General features: G+C 43.5%; 1 protein-coding gene across 2 annotated transcripts in view; it reads left to right on the top strand.

Annotated features, from left to right (window-relative positions):
* Positions 1-10,346: 10,346 nt before the first annotated feature.
* cdh13 (cadherin 13, H-cadherin (heart)) overlaps positions 10,347-17,647 on the top strand; it is a 526,708-nt gene continuing 519,407 nt past the window's right edge. For both annotated transcript variants that reach the window (XM_036954055.1, XM_036954048.1), the window contains exon 1: positions 10,347-10,537. In XM_036954055.1, the coding sequence (XP_036809950.1) occupies positions 10,493-10,537 (45 nt within the window). In that variant the 5' untranslated portion in view covers positions 10,347-10,492. The remainder of the gene's footprint in view (positions 10,538-17,647) is intronic.

The following is a 17,647-nucleotide window of genomic DNA, read 5'->3' as shown; positions in this document are numbered from 1 at the left end:
GACTTTGTGCACAGAAGTTTACAGTCCGCACCGAAGAATGGGGAGCCACCCAGATCCAACGTAGTCAAATTCCACTACTTTCAGCAGAAAGAAGATATCACGAGCGGCTCCCATCGCCCACGAAGGCAAGACAATTTGCATTTACCCGGAATACACGGCGGCAGTCATGAAGAAGAGGTCGGCCTTCAACGAAGTGACATGGCTTCTACATCGCTGTCGGGACACCAAGTTCGGCATTCTCTAACCAGCAGTGCTGAAGATCACTACTCCCTCCGGCGAGCAGAAGACATTCGTGGACCCAACCAGGGCCAAAGAATACATTGTCACGTATCTACATCCACATGAGGACAGGCGGCATAACTAGCCATTGTAGGCCCCTACTCTGACCCTGACCCTACACTACACTAGCCCACCTACCATGACTAGTGAATGACTACACTAGCCCACCTATCAACAACTAGTGAACTCATCTCTTGATTAGAAACGTGCCTTCACCCTGCTGCCAAAAAGGACAATTATTCTTCCAATAATTTGACGTTATGAACAATTATGGTATGTACGGTACCAGTCAAAAGTTTGGACACTCATTCAAGGGTTTTTATATATATTTACTATTTTATACATTGTATAATAATAGTGAATACATCAAAACTATGAAATAACACACGGAATCATGTAGTAACCAAAAAAGTGTTAAACAAATCAAAATATTTTATATTTGAGATTCTTCAAAGTAGCCTTGATGACAGCTAGGCACACACTCGGTTCTCTGATGCATAAGATACATTAGAGAACTGAGGTGGTCCCTCTAGAATTCCTTCCCTATGTGTAAACTTGATTATGTTGGTTCAGTTTAACATGGTTGTATCTTGTTCTAGACTAGGAGAGGTACATTCAGTCTTCCAACAGGGGGAATGCCAATATTAGCGGTCTTTGGTTTTCTGGGTATTGTTTTTTTTTTGCTGTTTTTTCATTTTCTTTATATTTCATTATTCTGACCTTTCAGCACGCTGGCCATGTGATTGTACTAACATTAATTTTGAATTACGATGACTATGCCTAATTCACATACTCTATGGTCCACTTGTGTAACGGCTTTCGTCGTCGGATGTGGAAGAGTAGTCGGACAAAGGTGCAGTGTGTTAAGTGTTCATATTATTTATTGGACTGAACACTAAATACAAAAATAACAAGAGAATAAATGAAACCGAAACAGTCCCGTAAGGTGGAAACACTGATACGGAAAACAGCTACCCACAAAACCCCTGTGGAGAAAAGCTACCTAAGTATGGTTCTCAATCAGAGACAACGATAGACAGCTGTCCCTGATTGAGAACCATACCCGGCCCAAAACAAAGAAATACAAACACATAGAAAAAGAACATAGAATGCCCACCCAAATCACACCCTGACCAACCCAAAAATAGAGACATAAAAAGCTCTCTACGGTCAGGGCGTGACAACTTGCTTTATCAGCTGGAAATGAAAAGGAATTAACCATGTGGTTGAGCGTATGTATTCTCAACTTAATTCTTTAAGTCCAGACATTGACCCATCTCTGGTCCAGCAACCATGATAAACTAAATAGAATACGGGTCGACCAGATATTTCACTCCAACTTTGGTGTTAAGGCCAGAGCGGCAGCCAACCTTATCAGAAAAAGCACCCTGTGAGTCTCCTCCAAAGTAATTTCAGATGCTAATGGCCGTTATGTTATAGTGATGGGGAAATTGTTTAGCCTAACCTTTCTGGTCCTAATTGGGATGACGCTCAATTTTTCTCTGACCCCATTGCAACACTTCCTGACCTCAACTCTCAACATTTGATATTTCAATTGTGTATTACATCCTAGACTAGACTGAACCAGACCAAAGCCTGGCGCGTGGCGACTTGACCCACTACAACTATCCTGTAATGCCTTTAAAAAATACATATCTAAGGGGCCTAATTATTTCATACACAGCTTATGACAACAAACAGCGCACTGAACGCTTATTGGAGCTATCTCAACTCATTCTAGATGTGGACAACAGATATGCCCCTTCTCCGACTCCTGAACTCTACAAAGAGAGACTGCTACACCAATCAGAATTCGACAATCTTTCCATTAAACTAACGGAGCAGCCTCTGTTTAAGTCGAGGCAGACATTTTATGAACACGAAGAGAAAGCTGGCAAGTTGTTATCTCACCAGCTTCGACAATCCGCTGCTACCATCACCATTCCTGAAATCTGTGTTGCAGCTGATTTAATTTCTCCAAATCCCAAAGAAATCAACAATCAATTTAAGCAATTCCACTCTGGTCTTTACTTGTCAGAGAATCTTCCTGACGCATCATGTATGCCTGCATTTCTAGACAATCTGGACATCCCCTGTATCAATTCAGATGAACAAACTAACATGGATGCCTCAATAAGTGACAATGAAGCTACTCTGGCAATCCAGTCCATATAGAACAGTAAAACTCCTGGGCCTGATGGCTACCCTATTTAATTTTATTAAGCATTCTCCTCCAAACTGTCCCCTGTCCTCGGCTCAATGTACAATGAAATCTTTTCTAATCGGAAACTGCCCCAGACGCTTACCCAGGCGATTATTTCGGTTTTGCTTAAAAAGGACAAGAATTCCCTAGACTGTGGCTCATAAGCCTCTTGTGTTTCATTTATAAAATTCTCACTATTGTCCTCTCTGTTTAGAGACAGTGATGCCTAATATAATTAACTCAGATTAAACCAGATTTCTCTCAGGTAGGTAATCTTTCTATAATATGCACTGGCTATTTAATGCTCTTTATTCGGCCCACTCAACTCTACAGCCAGAGGTCGTCATCTCTCTTGATGCTGAGAAGGCTTTCGACCAGGTTGAGTGGGAATATGGATTTACAGTACTAGAGAGATTTGGGTTTGGCCCGTCATTCCTTTCCTGGATGAAGATTTTGTACTCGTCCCAAGTGGCTTCTGTTCGCTCCAACAATGTTTCCTCCTGCTACTTCCCTCTCCACAGGGGGGCCAGGCAGCGATGTTGTTTATCCTCTTTCCTGTTTGATATGGCTATTGAGCCTCTTGCTATCTCCCTGCGGGTGGAGGAGAGGATTAAGGGAATACTAAAGGGTGACATAACTCACAAGGTGTCCTTATATGCAGACAATCTTATTTTATACATCTTTGTCACGCCCTGATCTGTTTCACCTGTTCTTGTGATTGTCTCCACCTCCTCCAGGTGTCACTTATTTTCTCCAGTGTATTTATCTCCTTCTGCCTGCCCTGATATTGAGCCTCTTTACCTCTTGGACTCAGGATCTGGTTTTGACCTTTTGCCTGTCCATGACCATTCTCTTGCCTACTCCTTTTGGATTATAAATAAACTACAAAAACTCTAACCACCCTGATACCCGGTGGAGTCTATACCCTATCTCTTGGACCTGCTTCAAGGTTTTGGGACATACTTGGGACATTCTCTGGTTAGTTAAACCTAACAAAAAGTGTGCTCTTCCCCATTAATCAGTTAGCAGAAGGTATTGGGTATGCCAATTTCCCGTTATGCCAATTCCTGTTTAAAAATAACTTCAAAACACTGCCAGAGCGCACTAAGCAGGATTTCACAAGGTGATTGTCTCTTCCCATTTCATTAGCAGGTCGCATTAATTCTGTTAAGATGACTGTACTACCTAGGTTTTTGTACTCATTCCAAAGTCGATGTTCAAACAACTGGACAGCTGCAAGTCAAATCCCATTTTTTTTACACTACCATTGGTCAGAAGATATATCTAAATGTGTTCATTGGGTTTCTATATTTGAAAACAAGGATGGTCCAACTTGTTACAGTCAAACTTTCCAACTTCTCCTGTCTCGCTCCTGTGCTCCCCACTGCCCATGAACCTTGGCACCCGTGTTTTGAATCCCATTGTCAAGTATTCCCTTATAATCTAGTCCCAATTCTGAAGTCACTTTAGCCTTAAACAAGCAAGCGGCATCTCTCCATGAACATTTAATCATCTCTTCCCAGCGTCGCAGATTGACACGGCTTTCCAGTTCTGGCATAGGAACGGTCTGGTGTTTTTTGTGACCTATTTGTTGATAACACGTTCGTCTCATTCCATACTCGTTCCCAATACCCACTTTTTCAGGTACCTGCAAACTCGCAGCTTTGCTAAAAAACATTTGCCTTCATTTCCACTTGAGCCCACTACGTGTCCAGTTGAGAGGTGCTTAGATCTTAACCTGTATCTGAAGGGCACAACCTCCAGATTATATGACATAATACAGAAGAATAATCCGCCTTCCTTAGCAAATATAAAATATGCATGGAAGCAAGACATGGGTAGCGAGCTACCCGATGACATATGGCAACATAGTATTGGGCGTATCCACACCTCATCATTTAGCATAAGACATGGGCTCATTCAGTTAAAAGTTTTGCACCGTCTCCATTACTCAAATGACAAACTGTCAAAAATATATCCAAATGTTGACCCAACTGTTTGAGAAGCCATCAGTCCAGCGACTATAGGACACATGTTTTGGTCATGCCAATCTTTGAGTGGCTTCTGGGACCCCATATTGGAGGCATTCTCACATATGTGTAATACAACTACTAGCCCCAACCCATTCACTGCCATTTTTGGTGTGCTTCCCCTAAATCAGAATGTTACCACGCTGCTAGCTTGCCACCTTGTCCTATTTCACTGAAGTCTGCAAAGCCGGCTTCCTTTATGCAGTGGTTTGAGGTGATGTCATCTCTGCCTCTGGAGAATGTTAGGTGCACTGCGCATGGGACTCGACAAAAGTTTAACTTAACCGGGTCCCAATTCATACAATACATGGAGAGCCTATCTTTTACTTAGTGTACACTGTATATTTTGGTAAGCAGTCATGTCTGCTCTAGTGGCCATATATTGTGCTGATAAGACTCAACTATAATTATGATACCGATTTTTATTCGTATTTAACTTTTTCCATTGTTTTTATTTCTATTACTGTTTATGTTTTTGTCCTATTTAATTTAAATTTCTGTGATATCCTTGTATGATGCCTTGGTGGGTGGATGGATGGATGGGAGGGAGGGGCGGGTGGGTGGTTGGATGAGGGAATGAGGGTTTGGAGTTGTACTGTCTAGAAAGTTTTTTTATGTTAAAAAAGTATCATATTCTTCCTGGGGTTGTAAATGAACAGATTTTAATAAGATTTTGTGTTGCTAAAATGCTGTCAGTTCAACTTTAACTTCCTGTTGTCCCTGCTGGTGCTACATGACTCCTTTTATGAGTCTGACAGCACCCTCAGTTGCCTCGCAGGGATACTTTACACACATCCCCAATTTTAGATGGGGAAAACATGTGAGACACTTAAAGAGATATGTGTGTTGCCCAGGAAGAGATGGAGGTAAGTAATAAAGAGGATGCAAGGTACAAGGTGTAATAAAGCATTCGATGTCAGACCAATTTGCTCCAACGGGCCTGCAAAAGGACAGGGCTCTCTCTCTTTCTGGCTGGCTCTGGCTCAGGCAGTATGTCACCCCTTTCCTCCCAAGGACCAAACTCTGGCCACAAAGGGCTGCTGATCCCAGGACAGGGTCCAGAATGGAGATGGGCAACTTCATCCCCACCTAGTGGTGAGATAGGAGAATAACACACAGGAGCGACCAATCCCATCCACCTTTACACACCATTGAGTCATCCAAATGAGATTCTGGATCCGGTCCAATTCATAGGAATGCTTTGATTTTGTAAGACGTTCCTCAGCGATGACACAGCATTCCCAGGAGGCTGATAAAGACATGAATATATGTTTCATCAGCACTGGAGCCTTGAGAGATGGTCTGTTTGCTGTATCTGATAGTAGCCTAATACACTGTAAATCAACCAAATCAGGCTCCTCAGTCCATGTGTCCTCTGTGTGTGCTTGTTTTTGTTCCAGATGATTCAACTAATGAATCTATATAATTGAGAATATGCATAGATGGTTTGATTCAACTCAGTTTAGTTTGGGTTCATTACAGAGGGAATCAGTATTCTCAGGGGTGGACACTGGACAGCACCTGCGGGCAGATTTCATTGGGCTAATTCAATATCCCTCAACCATTCACTGAGCTATCAATACCTGTCAATTATTCACGTTAACTTATGGGCCTGTTCTCACAATTGTCAGAGAGAAAATCCTTGAATCAGGAATCATTGAATCGTGTAAATGTGAATGGGTTAAAATGCCTGGTCAATTGGTCACATATTAGATAGATTTGGCTATCCTTAAGCACCCAATGACAAGACAATGAATTAAAGTTCCTGTATTTCCACAATAACTAAAACCCCACCAATCATGGTAAACCTACAGCACTCCATGATGAATTTCATAGTGTACCATTGACCCCTGGTTCTTTGTGGCTGAGTTGATACAGTAGAAGGATTATTACATCTCCTGGTCCACTCCTGGGTGCACTTTCTCTCTGCCCCAGGGTTTGTTCAAAGTTAATCTAGCCACTGGTCCTGGCAGCAGTTCTTAACCTCTCCTCCTAACTTTATACTCTCTGCCCCTTCTCCTTCCCTGCAGCTTGATGAGTCAAACCCAAGAGGACCATTACACATCTCCTCTTCTTCTACCGAGGCGGAGAGCCATGGCGGATGCCCTATGCTTCTAAGGGGGCCAAGAGGATTAAGGCAAGTAAGTACTGTATCTGCTCCATTCATCACCAATGAATCCCAAACCTACACCCGGCCATTTCCATCACAGTCCTCAACTAGACGCAAGTACCAGTGTTTTGCATGTAGAGACACTCACATTAGTAATAAACCCGGGACACAACAAGGACAATCTCGTCATGAAAACAGCCGATAAAATGAACCTTATTTGCATTCATTACTTTAGTTAATTGTGCTATTTGAATATTACACAGCCTGTTATTCAACATTAGAAGTCAATTAATAAGTGACTGATGCATGTATTAGCCCAATCAAGGCCAAACTTATTTGGAGGCTGTCAAATTGAGTAAAGCCCTGAATGCCTTTTTCAGTATGCAGAGATTCCACTTTTGAATTGTAGACTCGCAGCATGAAAATCAGACCGAAGTCTGAACATTTAACTACAAATATTCAATTTCTGACATCTAATATATCTAAAGCAATTCAGGAATATGTCTCTAGATGTTGTTCTATTTGACATTTCAATTCTGATCCACCATTATGTCATACATTTAATGAACTATTACTGTATTTCCTATTTCTGCTCATTTATTGAATTCGATCACCAGAACTTATGGACCTGAAATAGAGCTGTCAGTGTTGATGTGCTGTATCCCCTCCTAATCTGTTGATAAACAAATATATCACAAAAATTGTGCAACATTGTCTTAGAAAAGCAATTCCTCAGACCGTCACAACAATTCCCGGCCTCATTTTTCACATTCGGAGAGAAGAGTAAGGAAATGTGACTTCTATCCTGGGCAGAAGGAATACAGGGAGCCAGCTGTGTGGCATGACCTTTTCCCTCCCATACTAACAATGAATATATGCACAATTTTTTTTATCATCATAATATGCAACCTGTGTGTGTGTGGGGCTCTGAATTTTGTAACACTTTTTTTTCTTCATTATCTCTTGGTTCAAAGTTCATCTCATCTTTCTCTTCAGGAATATCCCTCAGCTTCATCCCTCTTCAGAGTTATTTGTCTGGCATAAGAAGACTGAACGACACTTAGCATGAAGATTAACTTTGCACATTGACAGCTCTGCCACCTAAGAAGGAGAGATGGGCAGCAATAATAGACACCTGACCTTTGGGCCTAATATGGAAAAGTTTTATATTCACAAGGTAACCTTCACTGATGGGCGTGGACTTTCTGCTCTCCTCATGATGCCTCCCCTGACATTCATTCAAACCAAACCTGTCACGCCCTGGCCATAGAGAGGCATTTTATTCTCTATTTTGGTTAGGCCAGGGTGTGACTAGGGTGGGCGTTCTATGTTCTTTTTTCTATGTTTTTGTATTTCTTTGTTTTTGGCCGGGTATGGTTCTCAATCAGGGACAGCTGTCTGTCGTTGTCTCTGATTGAGAACCATACTTAGGTAGCTCTTGCCCACATGGGTTTTGTGGGTAGCTGTTTTCTGTGTCTGTGTTTTCACCATACAGAACTGTTTTGATTTTCATTTCGTTTCACTTGGTTATTTTGTGTTCAGTGATATTAAATTAACATGGACACTTACCACGCTGCGTTTTGGTCCGATCTTTCCTGTTCATCAGACGAAGAAGAAGTTCGTTACAGAACCCATGGCCATCATGCAGTACCAATACCTATAAGAGGTGCAAAAAAATCGCAACATTACATTCTATTAAGCAGGTATTAACAAAGCAACCATACAAATCAAATACCATGTTATCTAACATTCTCAGGCACTATAACTGGCAGTGTCATTCTTCAGTAGAATTTAGACAAGTCATTGGATCACCCTGAATAACAATCAAAAGGGTAATGTCTCTAAACAAGCATAATTGGTCTTGGACTGGCATCTCAACGCACCACAGCTAATATCCTAACAGTCTATGTGGTTCAATATCTCTACAATCAGGATCACATCAGATACCTGTTGCTATGGGTTTCAGACAGTTCATCATTTCCTGAACTGAGGAGAGGAATAACAGAAAAAGTTTAACATGACACCCTGCGCTGAATAATTAAAGAAATGTGGGTGCTGACAGACATGTTGAAAATGTATCTCATAAAGCCTGTCCGGCTCTACTAATTACTTTCCTCTTCAGAAAGACAAAATAATGATTGTGTATGTCTCTAAGCTATTACTGAAACATCCAGCCCTTTGTTTAGCATGGTCATGATCATATGACATATTAGCAACAAATTATAATAAAATGGAGCCCAGTTGGGGTCTCAACTTACTGTTGAGAGTTAGAATAGTACAATACACAAGATCGCTCTGTACATATAAATTTGAGTTTTCAACAGTGACACAACTTTGGATTTAGTGCAGGGAGAACTTATTTCAGTAAGATAAACACTCCAAACAGCCTACCCGACCGCTCAGAGGTGTCTGCATGGTCCTAAAGCCTCGTTTTGTTTCACATTCCAATCATAAAACTGCAGGGAATGGAATTTCGTCCCCAGTGAAAGTTGCAGCTCGGTGCTGAGTTAATGTGTAGCGGCTAATTGTATAGCTAATAGGCTGTCTGCTTATAGATCGACTGAGGTGAATGAATGTACAGCAACCAATGTGGTAATGGGTGGGGTAATTTTTGCTTGTTTTTGCTGTTGTCTATTTTAACATTTTTAAACTGTATAGACACGCAGTAAATTTGTTTAAACTTTCTTAAAATGTCTTAGATGTAGGGATACAGCAAATGCTGCACTGCATAGTGCAAGTTCAGAGAAGGAGACCAGACCACATCATAGTACAGCAACTCACTCACTCACTACTTCCCCTGATAACATCTGAGTGAGTGAGTGAGTGAGTGTGTGCGAGAGAGAGAGGGGAGGGAGAGAGAGAAATACAGAAATACAGAGAGGAGAGAAGGTGAGAGAGAGAGGGATTGCTTGCTACTATCGATAGGGAATTCTTATTTACCCAACGCACCTGCGTATTGGAAGAGAGCAAGTGCCATAGCATAGGGCCACAGGCTATAAGACCCATCAAATCCTATTCTTTTTTCTAGCCTAGAGGTAAAGAACACATTCTTTGTTAAAGAAGTCATATTTGTTCTGAACTTAAATGTGTTCGATTTACCAAAGTGAGGTCACAGCAACCATCCGTTTTTCTGGGGCTCCCGGTGAATAGCGTTGAGAGGCAGTATTTTCCACCCAAACGCTACTCTCCGCTGCCACGATTTCATCTCGCGCCCTCGGAAAAAAAACATGCCCCGGGGCTCAAGGCGCGCAGACTGAGGGAATAAAATGCCACTTCTGACGGGCTGTCAAACTCCCACATATTTCCAAATTAACTAGAATACATTATAGTGAGATGATGAAGCCAGCGCTTCTTCAATAACGTCATTTCACGAAACTGTGCATGTCAACACATTTAACGTTAATATACGTTATATGTTCTCGATCTTTCATTTTAAATGACTGATATCTCTCAATAATGAGACATGCATTTGCTCATCTGATATGCAGGCATATCATTATTTACAAATCGAAAAAAATATATAAAAGGTTGAGGGCATCTACTAGTTGAATATTCAAACACATATGCATGTGTGTCAGTCCATGTAAATTGTCTATAGATAATACAAATCAGACCCAATACTTTTTCAGATTGATACAGATGCGTTATTCCGGCTGGTATAAAAAAAGAATCCCCCTATAAATCTATTGGTTGTGGTCTCGGCGGCGCCTCTATCCAATGCTTTGCTCAAGAGGCTGCAGTTCTATTTGGGAAGTTGGCAGCTCGCGACAAGCTCTTTACTCTCACGCTCGCAGTTCGACTCTGGAATTATGAGCAGAGCTGGTCAAACCTGTACCTTGTTTTGAAATTTATTCCCAGAGAATTGAGACCATGGAGATTGGCATCCGCATCCTCATTGTGTTCCTCGTCTCACAGGTAAGCAGGATCGTTTTATGTGGCAATGCATAGCTCCCTCCCGCATTTGTTCATCAATGATTTATATTCCAGTCTTTAACATGCACTTAACTAACTGCAAGGGGGCAATGTATATTTGCATTGCATAGCCAACGATATTGCATGCTTGTCTACATAGATTGAATGAAACCTAAATATAAAATAAAATACATTAAGCCAATATCATTTCAGAACGGTGAATCGTACAGTAACTTAATAGCACGAAATATATGATTGGGAAGCAGTCGAGGAATAAGACTGCCAATGATTTACATGTAGCATTTGCGGCACCTAGTCGTTTTGGGGAGTGAGTGTCGAGTTTGGCATTAATCTGCAGTGGTCAGACATTCAGTTTAGAGATGCCGTTCACATTTAGCCGTCCATTAAGGACATTGGGGGTAATGTGTGGAGCTATGTGCAAATCACGGCCGAACATTTGTCTCCAGTCACATCTATATTCCGCTCAGCTACAAAGTTGAGCGTTTCTTTGGCTCTGTCTGTGTTCATGTGGGTGAACGAACGGTGTGAGGGGAGGATTCACATGGCAGGCAGCTCTTGAGCTCTCTGAGAGTATAACTGAAGCAGTCAGTGTCTAACTTGAATAATAAGGCCAGGGTGGTATTGGACGCTAGGAATGCAATTTAGATGCATTTTCTTGTATTTATTTCCCCTCTCCGTTTCCTTTTGACAGCCGCCTCTAATGTAGGCTATACTTGCTCAGATAGCTCGCTGCCAATCTTATCTGGCATTCCTTTGGAGAGACTGATAACTTGGAGCAGATGCCTCCTTCAATCACACTTTGCTCTATTTAAGTGCTGAAGGGCAACATAGCTGAATAATGACACAGCAAAATCAGCCTAGTAGGCGACCAATTTTCAAAGCCTTGGCTACTGTTGCTCATCATTGCAGAATGAAGTCGCAATGAAAATATGAAACATGGGGACATTTTACAAAGTGTTCACTCAACAGGTGCTGTCAACTGCCTTGTTTGAGACCTGGATTCCTAGTAGGCAGCATCAAAGGTGACCGCTGTCCGGTGAACACCCAGTTGTCTATCTCCGTCAAAAGGGCAAGGTGCAAGCAGTGACAGGCGCAGAATTAATGGCCGGCTTTTCCTCCGAATTTTGACCATCACGATTGGTAGCTTTACTTTTCATATTTATTAGTGTTGATAGATGACATGGTTATTATTGTGTGTTGGAGCCCAGATGTTTATAACTCAACTTCTGCTCTGAGTAGCTGCATTCTCAGGCTACCAAACAGACTCCGTTTTGTACTGCTGCTAAACTTGCACTGCATTTATTTCCACTGATGTCTGGCTAAAATGGCAGAAATAAGCATACATTGTTAGATTAATAAATAGAGTTAATCGGGTGCTGGGTTCTACATGTAAATGAAGGAGAAATAAAAGTTCATTCCTGCTGCATCTGGAGAGAATGTGTCCCAGACTGTTACTGCCAGAGTTGTCTGGCTCTCTGTTGGCCCAAATGTCAGATCAACACAACTTACATCCAAGTTCTTATAGCTGTACCCTATGCCTCTACCATGTCCTGTTATCCCATGTGTACTATCCCATGTTAATCTGTCTATAACCCACTGAATACAGGCCAATATCAGTATATTACTGTACACTCTGTGTGTGATCAAGTGAACCACTGTTATTTATAGCAAGCAGCCCAGGTAGGGCGCCAAGTTTGCCTCCAGAATAAGCTGCTGCTGTGCCCCCCATAAATCCCTGTATTTGAAATGAAACGCTAAGCAGTTGAGAGCCTCAGCGATGATTCAGAATAAGAACACCACAGCCGGGAGGTGCAGGTGCCAATATTTCTCTATCTCTCTCTCTGCGTTTCTCCCTGTCTCTGGCTCTCCTTTTCTCGCTTCCTTTTTTTTACCTATTTTTCTCTAAAGCAGTCTTGTGGACCTGGAGACTGTTTATTTTATAGACTTATCTAAGTATTTCCTCAAAAGGCTCAGCACAGTGCACTGTGCAGGTGGTTTTAGGGAATGAAAAGGGAAAGATAAAGGACAAGAAAGTGATGGGCCTCTCTTCTGTAAGATGACTGCAATACAGGCAGTAGTTATTTTCTTCTCCGCTAATACCTGGGAGTCAGTCAGCGAGCTCGGCCGGGAAGATAGATTTGTTACTCTGGACGTTTATGGGCCTGGTGGTCAACAGACTGTTAAAGTCCCCTCTAAGCCGCCCTGCAGTGTGAGTGTGACAGGGGGGTGTTGGCAGGGTCCTTTAAGGTCATGGAGTCCAGGGGAATGTTAAAGTGACCGTTCAAGGGGGAATGGGAGAGCGAGCGTTACCTTGGTGCCTGAAAACAGACAAACAGGAGTGCCCACCTCAGTGACCCTCCTCTCCTCTAGCCCACGGCTCACTCCACTGATCCAGCAGTATCAAAGAGAAGGGACACAGCCATGGCTGCATGTCAACTCCATTTATTACTGCAGCAGCAGGTGCAGGGACAGGGGACTACACACACACCCCACTGCCTGCCCGTGGCCAGTTAGACAAACACACACACACACAAACACACACATAAACACAAAGACACATACGGTCATATCACTGCCAAAATTCTAAATGCACACAAGCAAATTTGATTTGCTGAGAATATAAATCTTAGCCCTACTGAGGCGAGTGCTCAGAGGTAGAAAACATCTCTGTTTTAGTGATCTTATCAAGCTTAGCTAAGCCAAAAGGTATAAACTCATCCCTCCCTTCCCCACACACACAATTCCTAGCCATGCCCTCAATTAACCCTTTAGCCTACTTTTACATTGAACCTTAAAGTTTGGGAGACGTTTTGGATACAGAGCAGGCTAAACCACATTCCTCCCAACATTCTGTATCTGATGTTTGGTGTTTTGAGGAGCTTTGTATTTCCTAGTGTTAATTATGTCTGGTGAAGGATCACAATAAGTCCAATGAGGGAAGCCAGTCATTAGTGCTGATGGCTTTCACATTCTCTCCCTCTCCCTCTCCCTCTCCCTCTCTCTCTCTCGCTCTCTCTCTCTCCCTCTCTCTCTCTCTCTCAACTTGTGAGGGGTGCAGCACTTCACCCAAGGTCAGCCATGGACCTGATGATTCTCCTAATTGCAGATCTCTCACCCCCAGATCTATTTGTTTTGACTGGGTTACAGATGAACACCAAAACAGGCTGTTATCACGTCATCAGCCCTGGGCCATGAACACACAGGTCAGGTGGCCTGACCCCAGCATCCTCCTACATGTCACGGATGAGCTGCGTGTCCAGTAGTACTGAGTGATTAGTGAGGCATTAGCCGTTGGAGGGTTGAAAGTCTTGCTCCCCAGTGGTGTAATGAAGGGAAGGTATAAAAGGAGAGAGCCAACCCTGTGATGTTAGAGACGTTGGAGAGCTCTTAAGAGTTTATTTGGGTGTAGCTGTTATTGATGGCAGCCATACTGGAGTAAAAGCTTCCTGGAAATGATGATGCTGACGGAAATGCACCTGCGTGAATGCACACACGCACGCACACACGCACGCATACACACACGCACGCACACACGCACGCATACACACACACACGCACACACGCACGCACACACGCACGCACACATGCACACACACACGCACGCACACACTCACGCACACACACACACACGCACACACGCACGCACGCACACACACACACTGTCTTAATGGAAGACTAAGCGAAGCAGGGAGCGAGCAGATCTCCAGTGCTCTCTCCCCTGATGATTGTGGTTCAGCGGTTCACTTTAATGGACTGTAAGGTCTTAACTCTGTTCACGGAGGGTTTGACCTTGTGGGAAAGTGAACCATCCATATCTTCTCTGCCTGGAGCAAAGCAATTTAGCTCTCATGGAATGGAGGGGTAGAGGACTGCAAGGTAGGACTGGAGGGGGATGTTTTCCCGGCCAGGAAACTCTGATAATTAGAGTAAATAGTGTATGTCCCCAAACAGAGAGCTCTCCATTTGAATGTATCCAGGTTTAATATCGGCCTGCTGTAGCCTAATTATACAAAATGCCAATGGATATAAATTCAATGAATGTGACAACTGAAAAGGTTTCTGTCATGGGCAAATGAAATAATGGCTTGTTTGTGTGCCTGTGTTAGTGTAGAGAGAGAAAGAGAACCTTGTGAACTGGCAGACAGTGTTTGGCTGTATTTATGTTATGAGCACACACATGCACAATCACACACACACTATCCCAGTGGGCACCAAAATTAACTTCCATAAAAAAAATCCTATTTTCCCTAACCCTAACCTTAACCCATAACCCAAACCCTAAACCTAACTCCTAACCATAACAGTAACCCTAAATCTAACTCCTTACCATTACCCCTAACCCTAATTGTACCCCTAACCCTAATTGTACCCCTAACCCTAATTGTACCCCTAAACACAATTTTACCCCTAACGCTAATTGTACCCCTAACCCTAATTGTAACTCTAACCCTAATTGTACCCCTAACCCTAATTGTACCCCTAACCCTAATTGTACCCGTAACTCTAAACCTAACCCCTAAGCTTAAAATAGCCTTTGTTCTTGTTTTACTATCCTTGTGGGGACGTTTGGGGAGTTTAGGTCCACACAAGGAAAGAAGAACCAACACACACACACACACACACACACACACACACAGCAGAGCAGAGTAAAGTGGAGGAGGAGGGGAGATGGCAGTGGGATGGCGTCACCCTGTTTCCACGATGTCTTCATCTCTTCGTCTGTTTGCTGTCATCCTTCCGTCAGGCAGATAATTGCTGGGGAAGAGCTGCAAAGCCCGGGACTCCCAAATCCTCAGTACAAACAGAAACAGCCAGGCAGCCAGAGAGAAAGGGAACCAGTGACTGTCTGAGGCTGAGCATACTGCACTGCTAGCAGGCAGTCTCTGTTTCCATGCCAGACTCTGTCTGTATCACTCTCTCTCTTTCTCCATTCTCTCTCTGCTCCCTCATTCTCTCACATTTAAAACATGTATTCATGAGTACTCACGACTCACACTCTCTCTCTGTTTTTCCTGCCTCCCATTCAAATTCACCAACAACACAGACAGAACACATCCCAGTCAGAGATGCACACATTAATTTGTGTCTATGTGTATGGGGGGTGACAGAGCACATGCTCATTATAAGGCTGTGTTCCTGTGTCCTCTGTCTGTGATGATTCCATCCCGTTGTATAAGTAAGAGCTGCTGCGTGTGTCTGTGAGGCTGAGACTATAGGAGATGGTAATGATCTATCAGTGTGTAGTAAGGTATTGAGAGAGAGAGAGCTGGTATGTGAGTGCTGCTGAACCCTGGGCAAGCATCATCTACTCAGCAGGCTCTGTGGGAGCCAGACAGACCAGCCTGCTGAAAGATGAGAAAGACGCTACATGAGGCATGGTAATATGGAGCTGCTTACACTGTATTATACGCTGTACTATCCCCCCTGTATTATACGCTGTACTATCCCCCCTGTATTATACGCTGTACTATCCCCCCTGTATTATACGCTGTACTATCCCCCCTGTATTATACGCTGTACTATCCCCCCTGTATTATACGCTGTACTATCCCCCCTGTATTATACAGTGCACTATCCCCGCTGTATTATACGGTGCACTATCCCCCCTGTATTATACAGTGCACTATTCCCCCCTGTATTATACAGTGCACTATCCCCCCTGTATTATACAGTGCACTATCCCCCATTAATTATACAGTGCACTATCCCCCCCTGTATTATACAGTGCACTATCCCCCCGTAGTGTGTAGTAAGGTATTGAGAGAGAGAGAGCGTGAGTGCCCCCGCTGTACTATCCCCCCCGTATTATACAGTGTATAATACGGGGGGGTGCGTATAAACGGTGCACTGTATTTTACCTTTATTTAACTAGGCAAGTCAGTTAAGAACAAATTCTTATTTTCAATGACGGCCTAGGAACAGTGGGTTAACTGCCTTGTTCAGGGGCAGAACGACAGCTCGGGGATTTGAAAGAGGTATTGAGAGAGAGCGTGAGTGCCCCCGCTGTACTATACAGTGTATAATACGGGGGGGGGGTGCATATAAACGGTGCACTGTATTTGACCTTTATTTAACTAGGCAAGTCAGTTAAGAACAAATTCTTATTTTCAATGACGGCCTAGGAACAGTGGGTTAACTGCCTTGTTCAGGGGCAGAACGACAGCTCGGGGATTTGAACTTGCAACCTTCCGGTTACTAGTCCAACGCTCTAACCACTAGGCTACCCTGCCGCACTATCCCCGCTGTATTAAAAGGGTTGTGAAATACTAATGAGTGGCGTGATGATGACTTTGGTTCTTAACAAGGAGAAGCGCTTCCCTCTGGATGGGGAGGTGTGTGTGGACGCATGGCGATGGGAATGATGGATGACAGGGGGGAAGATAAGTGGGAGGCAGAGAGAGATCTGCATCTCCCTGATTTATGATGAGTGCTGTGTGTGTGTGTGTGTGTGTGTGTGTGTGTGTCACACTCCCGCTGATTGCTGCACTTTCACTGGAGCAAACTTTTTACATACTCACCTTTTCACTTCTCTATTCCTCTGCCTCTCTAACTCTGTACCTGTGATTTTATGACTCTGTCCCCAGCCAGTGCATCTCTGAGGGGCTGAACTCTCTGTGCCATTTCAATGTGGCCTAGCATTACAGCAGTCTCTTGGAACAAGCCAAATGGAACACTTGTTCTGAATGTAGCCCATTATGCCCTTTCCCTGCCACCCTTCCAGCTCAGCGAGAGGGTGGTAACCAGTGGAGACATTAGAGGCCATGGCTCTCTTCAGAGAGAGGTGGTCCTTTTTCACCCCTGTCTCGTGCTCTCCCCCCTGCTCGCTAGTCCGCCTGTTGCCTTTCATCTTCTGTAATCCACATCAGAAGGTGTGAGCAGAATGTCACATCTGGGAGAGAGGGAATCAATCAACCTGCCTCCACCCCGACAACCGCAGTACTTCCCCTGGACTGCAAGATGGCGACATGGAGCCAGATATCCTATTGGGATGGAGACCGGGACAATGCTCTTCAGATCTGCCTACCTACCCAGCCCCATTGTTTGAAGTGTGTGTTTTCGAAAATGCTTTGCCAAAGCAGATTGGAGATTAAA

Source organism: Oncorhynchus mykiss, chromosome 2, assembly GCF_013265735.2.
Source record: "Oncorhynchus mykiss isolate Arlee chromosome 2, USDA_OmykA_1.1, whole genome shotgun sequence".
In the NCBI taxonomy this organism is placed as follows: domain Eukaryota; kingdom Metazoa; phylum Chordata; class Actinopteri; order Salmoniformes; family Salmonidae; genus Oncorhynchus; species Oncorhynchus mykiss.
The sequence above is the reverse complement of the archived record's forward strand: the minus strand, read 5'-3'. Positions and strand labels throughout refer to the sequence as shown.